Consider the following 11,425-nt stretch of genomic DNA (forward strand, 5'->3'; position numbering starts at 1 on the left):
CGTCTGCCCCTCCCCACCCCGATGACTCTCCAGGAGGGAACACTGGGCATATTTAGAACTAATCTTTTCAAGGACACCATGATACTCCAGGCTGCCACGTCCAAGGGACATGTACTGCCCCAGCTTCTCGGTCCCTCAAAGGGTCCCCTCACACGCGCTCCCTCCTGCTTCCCCACCAGCCTGGTCATCGGCTTCTGGGTCTTTCCTCTGCCTGCACTCCGCCCCACCGGACCTCTGGGCCGAGGTGCTGCCTCTCGGACACCGCAGTCCCCCCTGTGGCCGCGGGGGCCTCGCAAGGCCGAGATGTCCAAAACAGAACTCTTGTGTCCCGCGTCCCCACCTCGTTCCATGCAAGGGTCTCCCTCATCTGAGTGATGCGTCACCACCTGTGCTCCAACATGCTTGAGCTGGGGACCCGTGGACATGCAGGGACTATGCAATAAGCCCACCAAGCTCAGCGACCTCAGCGGCCACAGGACAGTCTCAGCATGAACTCCTCAGTGGGTGGGCCATGGTGGGTTGTCCTGTCCCAGGCCTGTCCTCCTTGGCAAAGGTCAGTCTTCGCCTTAAGTGAGCCTATCTGTTCTCATGCGTCTGGGATCACATACCTCTGAAATGTCAGTCATTTTCTTTCCTGACCCCTCAGAGGCACAAGAGCAAAGAATACAGACCTTCTCGTTATCTTGTAGCCCGAAGACCATCATCTCCCTGTGCTGCGAATGTCAGTCATTACCTACCTGGCTCCCACCCAGGTAACAGAAGTCTCCATTTTTCCTGTCTGATCCTAGACATTTCCCATTCTACTCTCTCTCACCCCTTCAATCAGCCCCAGTGGGTGCTGAGCACCTTCCTTACATTTCCCCCTTGATTCTAAACACATGAAAGGAACTGCAAAACGGCCATTCCCTAGAGCATTTTCTCATTCCATTGAGATTTTGCTTCCCCATAATTGTGGTCATTTTGGCTCAAATAAACTCAGCAAACTTCTCTACTGGTTTGGACATCTTACATTGACAAACTGAATTCACCTTTAATGACTTCCCTCTTCCCTTCCCTATGCTATCCATCCGTTACCCAGAGACATGACCTGAACAACCCTGGGCTTCCTGACCTCTCCCCTCCATCCTACCTCCCAAAAGCCTGCAAAAATGGCCTTCTCAAAACATAAATCACTTGATTGAACATTTATTTAAAGAATATTTTAAAGGACTTTTTAAAAGTCCAGGCACTGGAGAAACAGTACAAACAAAATGTACCCCTCTCCATCTCTGGCAGAAAGAGTCCCTCCCTCCTGCCCTAAAGAAGTGTGCATCACGGGAGGCCAGCGAACAAGATGCAGAAGCGTTCTCGGAAGTGGTTATGGGGACCAAGGGAGACACAGGGAGGGACAGGCAGGCAGGTGGCAATCAAGAGGCTGGAGGGAGTGAGCCTGTCATCACACAGGTGATCGGAAGACAGAGCGAGGGCACAGGGCCCACTGAGTCTGAGGACTGGGCAGGTCACCCAGGTCACTTCAGGGGTGGGCGCTGGGGTGGCTCCGAACAAGGCTGAGGCCACAGGCCTCCTTGGGCAGCTGTGAGAAAGCATAGGAGAGCTGAGCAAAAAAGCCGTTACCTCACTGGCCCGGAGGAGGCAGAGAAGGACATTGCGGACAGCATGGGAGAGAGGAAGCAGTTAAAGGGAGTCGCAGGTTTGGGGCCCGAGGTGTGGCCCAATGGGCTGTTGCCACCCGGAAGGGGCAGGTTGGCAAGGCAGAGTATGGCGAGCCGACAGTTTGAGGAAAATCTGGGGCTGATGGACTTTGGTGGACTTCAGCCTGCAAGTGAGTGTTTGGGACATTTTGAACGGGTTTAAGACGCTCATCCTGGACTGGGCCGCCCTCCAGACACTGGGGAGACAGAGGCATGCATACAGACAAGGCCAGTAGTAAACACATTAAAGTACGAATAACGTGAGACAGGGAATGAGGCAGAGGTGACAGGTGGCTCAAGGAGGGACAGGCTCTGTGACAGCTGAGCTGAGTGGACACAGGAGCAGGGAAAGCAGTCAAGCCGTGGAAACGTGGAGGCGGCAGCAGGGTAAGGGGTGGGCGGAAGCAGTGCAGACACAGAGGCTCCTGCATCATGGGGACCATTGCAGGGTTAGCCAGGAAACACCCATAGGAGCCCTCAGCTGGTGTGAGGACGAGGGTGTTGAGGACTGGAGGCCAGGTAAGTGCTTGTAAGAGGTGGCTGTGGCCAAGCAGAGCGACAGGGATCGAGGTGTCTTATGAAGGCGGAGGTGACGGGAGACCTGGAGGAAGTGGCGATCAGCTGTGGGTGGGTGGTGGCGCCAACTGAGGGGGAGTCTTGAGGAGGAAATCAGATATACTGAGCGGTCAGTCTCAGACAACCAACCCAACTCAGGTGGTCAAGTCACGTGGGCGGTCGTGTATGAGCCTGGAGTGAGGGGCCGCCGGTTAAGGATGTCCCCAGTGTTCGCTGTGTGGGGGCCGGTGGCCACCTCCCCTTTCCTAAGTCCTGAACACGGGTCCTCACTCTGGCCAACAAGATGTGAATGTGCTGGGGACCTGGCAGTCCCTAAAAGCCAGACAAGGCCCTTGCCCCACATTAACACAGCTGTCTGCAGCACCCGGTTCCAGCAGGGGAAGGAGGTGACCCTGAGTCGCAGGGAACGAAAAGGACATGGGCCCCTGGGGACACCTTGTGCCACAGCAGTCTCACTGTTGCTGATGCTGCGGGGCTGCTGGCATTTCCACACAGGGTGGGGCTAGGGACCTGCAAGACACCGTGAGGGAGTGCAGATGGACGAGGGCACGTTTTGGCCAGCCTGCTGGCCCAAAGATGAGACGCACATGGTGACAAGCTGTGGCCTGTCCCCCACCCCCAAAACAGGTCCATATCAGGTGACATACACAAGTGCAGCCTGGCCAAGCCTACCTCAGCCAGTGCACGTTTGTTATTTTAAGCCACTGAGATTTGGGTAGTTATGCAGAAGTAGCAATGAACACATCACCCCATTTCTCCCCAGATTTCCTAGGCCGGTGCTGCATGTAGAAAATACATAATAAATATTTCACTAATCTCACAAGTATTTGTTGAGTGTCTACTGTCACCGACGGTGTGCAAAGAACAAGGGATACAGTGTGATCCAGGCAGGCTTCACTCCTGCTGCCATGGAGCACACGCAGCTAGTGCTAGGAGTTCTACAAACAGCACCCCGATGGCGTCAGCAGAGGAACAGAACCGTAGGCGGTTCGCAACGTGAGCCTAGATAAGGCACATGCGCATGTGGGAACTCTGCAAGGAACAACAGTGGCATCACACATCAGTGGGAAAATAATGAACTCATTAGTATATGACATGGGAGAAAGAAACTCTCCACGTGACAAAAAGAAATATTGGGTTCTTACCTGGGACCACACACGCAGACACAAAGCAATCCATTCCAGACGGACAGAGGACGCAGCTGTGCCTAAGGGTTATTGTTATGGCTCGAGTAGGGAAGGACTTCATAAACAAGACCGAGGAGCTCGAAACATACATGAGAGGATTGATACATTTTACTAGATGAGAATTAAAAACTGTAAGGTACTCTAAGTAGACACTTGGTAGAGATTGAGAGAAAATATTTGTAACATACATAACAAAGAATTAATCACCAGAACAGATAAGGAATACCCAGTCAACAAGAAAGATAACCTAGTAGAAAAATGAGAAAAGGATATAAACAGGCAATTCATAGAAGAAAATCAGCCCATTAACATCTAATCAGCCCATCTGTCCCCTAAGTGAATAATACACTAAGAGGTCTCATCCGTGTCCATTTACTAGCGTGGGCGTCACCATTACTTAGGGATAAGCCACTTTCTTTGTTTCTGAGGCTCACTTAACAGTCTAAACCCATGTCCTCAACATCAACTCCAAGTGACTTTACGGAGACATGAGACACGAGAAACAGAAGATGCTAACAAAGGGACATCTACTTTTGCAGTAAACCTTGGGTGTAACGAGCAGTCTCCTCATGAAAGCTCGAGTTTAGGGCTCGCTCTGAGCACCTTAAAGTGAGAAGCCAACTGGGGGAGTCCTCGTGGACAGCTCACGCGTGTGCCAAGACAGACGCCTCTGTGACCCAGACACGAGCTGGAGGGGACCCGCGCTTCATTCTCACATACGCTGACGGAACAGACAAAAAATTATTTTTAAGAAGAGGTGTTCTTAAAGAAAATTTTAATTTAAAAAAATCGAAAGAAAAATTGAACAGTGCCTAAATCTTTATTTCTCATAACCTACATTTTTTTTTCAAATTAGACAGTTTTACACTGAATGACACAAAGGAAACTTAAATTACCAATAGTTTACACATAAGCTTGATTCCAGTCTTAATGAAAAGAACAGAAAAACGAAAGCCCTCAAGAAAGCTTCCACATCACACCCCATCTCGCGACCTGGCAGCTGGTGGCTCTCCCTCCATCTCCGATTGTCTGCTGCTTTCTGTGTGAACCCACCCACGGCTTGCACCTGCCGTGGCGGCTGCCCTCGTCGGGGCCTATGGGAGGGCTGGATCGGAAACGTCACGACACTGACTCCTAAAAAGCAACTACACTGCTTGAAATTCATGTCTGGAGAAGCAGGCCGGATTCTCAGATTTCCCAGTGGCAAGTATCATCACACAACTGTACAAGTTAAAAGGTCATTTGTGACTGCTGTATCTGATTCTATACCTCGAAATACTGCTGGGGGAAAGGAAAGTTACGTTTTTTTAAATGTACAAACGCCACATACTATTGGCTGCGTGTGACAGAGCTGCCATCTGCGTCACAACTTCCTGTTGTGCCAACTCCCATTCTTTCCTGTGAGTGGAGAATCTCAGAGTAGTATCAGAAAGGTTGTTTTTGGGACATCATACAGCTATTTGGCATATCACCTTTGTTTAATGAAAAAGGGTGCTATAAAAATCCTGTCAGAGCAAGGTGCAACTCTGGATGCCACGGACTGGCTGCGGGAGCTGCGCGGCATGCCCTGCTGTGCACGTGTGCCTCGCCACGCCGACTGGCTGGCCTGCTGTCACAGTGGTCACCATCGTCCTGTCCGTAACTGCAGCGGTGAGCTCCAGCCACCAGCCCGCACGTGCGTAAGGGAAAGGCAGCTTTGTCCTGAGTGACTCGGGGACGACGATGGCTGACAGCATCGGCCCCCCTCCGGCAAGGCCGCAGCGCTAGGTGGCTCCTCGGTCGGAGCTGCCTGTCCAAGTCTCTCCAGTCCTCGCTGGTCTAGGTCTAAGAGGCCAACTGTTCCCGCGTTCTGCCAGCGATCTCACAACCACAGAGAAATGCATCCCCATCTTCCTCTCACAGGCCTCTGCAAGGCGTGAGCACTGTGTGCACGGCTAGGTGTGTGACTGACGCTGGCTGCTCTGAGGCCCCGGCAGGGGGAGCCAGGCCGGGCTGCTTGTGATCCTCAGCAGCAGATCACGCTTCCCTTCTCCTGGAGGTCCCGCCGGCCTCTGCTTTCTCCATCACACTCCACAACCCCTCCACGCCAGCTGGACGAGCACGTGTGCATACTTTCGGGCAGAGCATGACCGTGTGCGAAGGCTTTCATGAGCCCGTCCATTCCCCTCTGCAGCAGCGAAGAGGCAGAATCAGTTCAACACACCAGTTCAAGAGGGGGAAAAAAACCTCAACAAATTAAAATAATACTCAAACCACAACATTTAGTTTATCTACATTCAGCTCAATAGCAACATTTATAATATATCAATAATTTTTATCAGATTTTTCTCTTTAGGGTACCTTTTTAATATGTTCTGATTATTTACAACTGTACAAGCGAAGCACACACTCCCAAGTGCACACATTTAATACAGTATCGACTATCTGCATTTACAGGCCTTTTCGACAGTCAGCAAAGACCGGCTGTGAGAGATCTTCCAGCTGTGCTGCAAACCCGACCGCTGGTCCGCGTCCTCCGCACGCGGCCTCGGCAGAGCCAGCGCCGGCAGACCCGCCTCACCCAGCGACTGCGAGCCACGCACGCCACCCCAGGGACCACCTCCAGGAACTCTACGCTGTCTTATACAAAAGTTAAGGCAAAGTCATTTTCAAGTTTAAATAAAATTCAAGTCTTTAAATATTGGATGGAAATAACTTTTTTAAAAAAATCCTCAGTCTTGTTAAATAACATTTTGCAGAATAAACTGTATGGTTACATTTAGCAGGAAATATTCTTATTTTAATGTCTGCTGCTTAGAATACTTAAAGGAAAAATTTAGGCATTTTAAAAGAAAATAATTTATATGTAACTTTATCAGAAACCACTAGCTTTAGTGCATGCGTGTTCAGAGTGCAGCACTTCCAGAGGGGTCAGGAGGCCCCGTCTCGGAGGTAAAGAGCGGGAATTCTCACCTTCCACCACCACAGGGCACCAAACACTCTCCCAAGATCAAGTAACGTTTGGCCCGTGCTGATGCGGAGGGTCGGGGAGGCGCCCGTGGGAGCCGGCTAACGTGGGGGAGACGCAGGACCTTCCACCAGCTCATGGGAGCAAGACAACACCAGGGCACAATTCTGCGGTGACATGTCAGTGGGCAACAAAGTTCATGTTTCCATTGAGTTCTATTCACAATGTGCTTTGAATTTATCTTACATGACAGCCACTTGGGACTGGACTGAGGAGCTGGTTACTCGCTTGCAGTGCATCAAAACTCCAGGTTTCAGGCTCTTGGGGGCTCTCTGCGGCTTCTGTTTGCCCAGTAGATCAAAAAAGGGGTTGCACTTTTTCTAAAAAGATAGAACCGCTTGCTGGGATTCTGCATGAGGGCACACGCCCGGGCCAGTGTGTGCCTGGTCTGACCTGTCCCTCCTCCAGGCACACCTACAGCACCGCTTCGTGCCCTCAACCGACTGTCCTCAGCCTCACCCATCGGTCTGGACACCCTTAGAGATATGCACTTGCTAACCAGTTATTTTAAAAAAATGAAGTAGCACAGTTCCACTTAATTTAGAAAAACTCACTATTTATAGCTTGCATTCATAGCCACATGGAGGCTTAATAAAAAATATCAATTTGTTAGGATAAATGCATTTTCTATCCTGAAAAAAATCAGACTTATGCATCACCTCCAGTTAAGCACCAACCTAAAATAAGGTTTATATTAATTAAATCCTGAAAAATAGATTTTTTTTCAAGAGGGGGAAAATCTGACTCATAGAAGAAAAATAACTTGCAGGCATTTCGCGGGCCTTGTCTACACTGCAAGCTCCTAACCAGTGGCTCATTCTCGGTACCGAGTAGGACAGTGCTTAGTCATGCGACCTCAGCTCCTCACAGCCCTCCCAGACCTGGGCGCTCACTGAGGGGACCGGGGAGGGGTGCTCTGTTCTCTGTGTGGACGCCGCCCTGCGGCGGGGGGCGAGGGCCGGCGGCCTAGCGGCCTCTTCTGGTCTCTGGGTGGTCCCGGGTTGGATTTGGGGGCGGGGGGCTCTCTCTCAGCGAGCTTCTTTTCTTCCTTCCCACAACTGACAGTGTTTGGCTTCTGTTCTTTTGGGGGTTGCAGCGGGGAGGATGGAGGCTCTCTATTTGTCCTCTGGCAAATCTCCGCGTAGCTGGGTTTCCGCAGTTCCTGGGGAAAGACACAGCTCGGGTTACCTGCAAAACGTGCCGGCTCCGGGGGCAACAGGCCAAAACAGCCTTCTCTTAAGGTAAAGGTAAAAACGTTTTCAATAGTCAGAAGCATCTTTGCTTTAAAGGGCTCTGCAGATTTCAGCCATGCAGCTTCCCCTGCGGCACCGCCCCCCCCAGGAGACACGCCCTTGTAAGTACGGGAAGGCCAAGAAGGGCCACGGAGGCACACAGCTAGCTGGCTCCCCTCCGGCTTGAAGGGTTCTCCAGCCACGTGGGGGCCCCCGAGGAGGCCCGAGGGAAGGGTGCGGAGAGCGGGGAGGCTGGGAGCCGCCGCCTCCTCTGCCCTGCTCCCTGTGCGCACCACCGCACAGGGCCACACAGCCATCGCTGACTGATGAACCTCAGAACTGCCTTTAAAATGTTTGTGCTCACTTCACACTACAGAGGGCTGGTGGTGTGAGTTCAGGAAAGAGTTAAAACTTGAAAAAAAGTGAATAGGGTTTTCAGGTAAGTGGAAGCAAGAGACTAAGTGACAGAGAGGAATCAGTCAAAACTATTCCACCTCGATAAATGATTTGCTAACTTAAAAATAATTTTAACCTAAAAAATTTTCTTTAAAGACTCAACCTAGTAGGCAGTAGGGGTTTCCCTCCCCAATCCAAACGACAAAAGCTGACCCAAGATCAAACTGAGGACAGTGCACATCAGAATAAAACAGGCCGGACCCACACAGGGCAGGGGCTTCCCACACGGGGAAGAGGTGCCTCCGCGTCCTCACGTCTGTGAGCGACAGACAGTCGGTGCTCAGATGAGCTCCAAGCCTATGGGGCCCAGAGCCTGCGTCTCGTGACTGACTACTCAGCAGGACGTCACTCAACAGACACCGAGACACAGTGCCGTGGCTGCTTGACAAGGAATACTGCGGGCAGTGGGCTGGAACGCGTGCACGGAGCTGAGGGGCCTGCGCCAGAAGCACAGGGCACGGCGTGAAAGCTGCCCAGGCGGGCTGCACCGGAAAAGCAGGGGCACCGAGCGGGGGCTGCTTCCCCCTCCAGCCACCCATCACCCCGCACCTACCGTGGCGGCACCGTTCACCTGCACCGATTTACTCGCAGTCGAGGCGGAAGGAAGTCTGTCTGCACTCGGGGCTTCCCTCGGCTTCTCTACCACCTTGGGGTCCCTGTGAAAAGGCCGCCCAACACGTGAGTGTCCCACCCCACGGCAATCCCAGGGGGTGGGGAGGAGGCAGCGGGCCGGGCACTTACTCGGGCAGGCAGACAGGGGACGGGGCACGCTCGTGGGCCGCGGACAGCGTGCAGGGGGCTGGCCCCGGGGGCTCTCTGGGGGCTGCTGCGGGCAGAGTGCTCACGCCTGCGTCCGTGCCGAGGCCCTGAAACCAGGGGAATCACAGTTCACAGGCGGGCAGAGAGGCATGCGTCGCATGTGTCATAGTGATCTAACGGGCCAACAAGGGTACCGCCCGATGGAGCCGACGGCTGCCCGCTGTCCTGGGGCATGGAAAGTGCCGTGGCACCGAGTGGCAGTTGGAGCACGAGCTATCGGCGGCAGGAGGAGACAGCACCCAAGCTTGTCCTCCCACAAACCCCCGTCTGGGCCCTATTCTTGCCTCCCCCATGCTGCCTGCAAGCTTGTCCTCCCAACCGAACAAATGCCAAAACCCTCTCACCCGGCTGACACCCCAATGCCTAGCATAACCTGGGACACAAAGAACAGTTCAAGGAAACCGCCGAAAACACACAACTGCCCTCCACACCGACACAACTCAGCATTGTGAGGTGCGTGGCAGGTGCTGACTGCTGTTCCCCTCAGAATTCACAAACACCCCTGGAAGGGATGTGTTAGTGCCCCGACTTAACAGGGGAGAGCCTGAGCACAGAACGGTCGTTAAATGCCCACCGCCACGAGGCAAAGCCCCGACACCAGATGCGCTTGCTCCAGCCACCGGCCCCGTGCACAGTGGCAGCTCATACACACAGTCTTCTTCACAACGCGTAACTCATAAAAGTGGCAGGACAGCCAATAAATAACTGGAAGTGAGACTAAGTACAAAAAGGCGACACCGTCTTAAACTTTTACTTTTCAAAACAGACGAGCGATGGAGGTGGGCGGAACGTGACCATCTACACCCAGCCCACACGGCGCACCAGAGACATGTGGCCCGAGCACCGTCCCCTGCACAACCTGGCGCTTGAGGTAGAAGGATGTGGGAAGGGAAATGCCTCCGCTTTGTAAAAGCTCAGTTGACTCGGGGTCTGTTGGGCCTGACGCGCCGGAAGGTGAGCAGTCGGGGACCACACCTGGCATCTCCGAGGCCTGCACGGCCACCGAGGCCCTTCCCCGCCAGCTCTGAGTCGCCGCTGTCCCAGACGGAGGCGCCCACCTGGCCATGGAGTCAGGCTCTGGCTTTTTAAAAGTAGCAATTCTTTCTTCAAAAGAAATTTTACACAGAAACTCAAACTGTAAAAAAATAGTACTTGCTTTCTTTGAAGGGACAGAGACCAGCCTGTTCTGCCCACCTCTTGGAGGAGGAAAGTCAGTCTGAAAACTAGAATTCACGATCTCCAAAATGCACTGATTCTCCCACTCATTCTATGAGGCAGGCACTCGTAACTCAGAAAGTACTCTTCGGAACTTCAGAATAATGCACAAGCCACGCCAAATCGAACAAGCGATCGTTATTCTGACCTCGCAGGTTAAAAACGAGCACATTAACTGCACACCGGTGTAAAAAGGCCTCAATGCTAGCTTTATAAACTCCACCATGAACCCTGCCTGGGGACTAGCGGCTGTCACGGTGGCCTTGAGTGTGGAGTCTAGAGCCCGGGTGTGGCCTTCCCCAACTCAGAGGCTAGAGTTCTAACTCTTGACATCGGGTGTGCAAGGGTGAACTTCCACCGGAAGACACAGGACCACTGCTGGCAGCAGCACAAGGCCCTCCGCAGCTCGTCAGCCACAGCGGACCCAGGGACGGAGGGATGGAGGAGCGAGCACTGGGAATCAGCCCCTGAGACTCCGGAGCTGAAGTGAGTTCCTGGGGCTGTCATCACACAGAGGAATGAAAGCAAGCAGCCAGTCTGGCAGCCAACGGAGTCCCCAAGGCACTAACAATACAGAAAAGTCACTTCAGGCTTGTTATTCACAGAGATTACTAAAAAATCATATTACTGCAGGTATAATTCACATTTTTCTCTATTATTCTTCTGACTTGTAAAACAAAGGCAGGTCCTACATAGCAACACTAAAAATGCAATCCAAGTTTCAGGGTGAGAGAAAGCGTCCACGCTGCACGCCATGGCACAGGCTTCTCCCTCTGACCTTGGCAGACAGGAAACGGAAAGGCCCCAGTCTGGGTTCGGCTCTGACCCAACCACTCAAAGTCTGTGTGGCCTTTGCAGACCCCTTACTCTCTCTGAACCTCTCCCCTCTGAACCTCTTCTGCATGTGAAAAGTCTCACGTGTAAGGAGCTCAGCCTAGCGCCTGGGAGGAAGTCGGTGCTCGGCCAACGTCCGTGACCACTGGACTTGTGACGTATGTCTTACCCTTTCTTTTGATGATCCCAGTAGCAAGCTAGACAGCCTGTTTTCAAACAAGTCCTCAGTCTTCAAGTGGCCTGCCGCCCCAGGCAGCGGAGGGAAGTTGGACAGCCCCAATTCGAAGCTCGGGGACGGAGGCTTTGGTGGCGTTGGAGACTGAGTCTGACTCCTCTGAAAGAGAACAACACAGCAAGGTCGTACGAGTGTAGACGGCACCGCGCTGAGAAACACTACAAAAGATCAAG

The 11,425-nt window shown here is 52.7% G+C and overlaps 1 protein-coding gene across 2 annotated transcripts in view; it reads right to left on the reverse strand.

Moving 5' to 3' along the window:
- Positions 1-4,255: 4,255 nt before the first annotated feature.
- LARP4B (La ribonucleoprotein domain family member 4B) overlaps positions 4,256-11,425 on the reverse strand; it is a 41,393-nt gene continuing 34,223 nt past the window's right edge. For both annotated transcript variants that reach the window (XM_023523800.1, XM_011380907.2), the window contains exons 15-18: positions 11,187-11,351; positions 8,891-9,015; positions 8,703-8,805; positions 4,256-7,623 (exon numbers count right to left, since the gene is read on the reverse strand). In XM_023523800.1, the coding sequence (XP_023379568.1) occupies positions 7,351-7,623; positions 8,703-8,805; positions 8,891-9,015; positions 11,187-11,351 (666 nt within the window). In that variant the 3' untranslated portion in view covers positions 4,256-7,350. The remainder of the gene's footprint in view (positions 7,624-8,702; positions 8,806-8,890; positions 9,016-11,186; positions 11,352-11,425) is intronic.

This window comes from Pteropus vampyrus, unplaced genomic scaffold, assembly GCF_000151845.1.
Source record: "Pteropus vampyrus isolate Shadow unplaced genomic scaffold, Pvam_2.0 Scaffold415, whole genome shotgun sequence".
NCBI classification, from domain to species: Eukaryota; Metazoa; Chordata; class Mammalia; order Chiroptera; family Pteropodidae; genus Pteropus; species Pteropus vampyrus.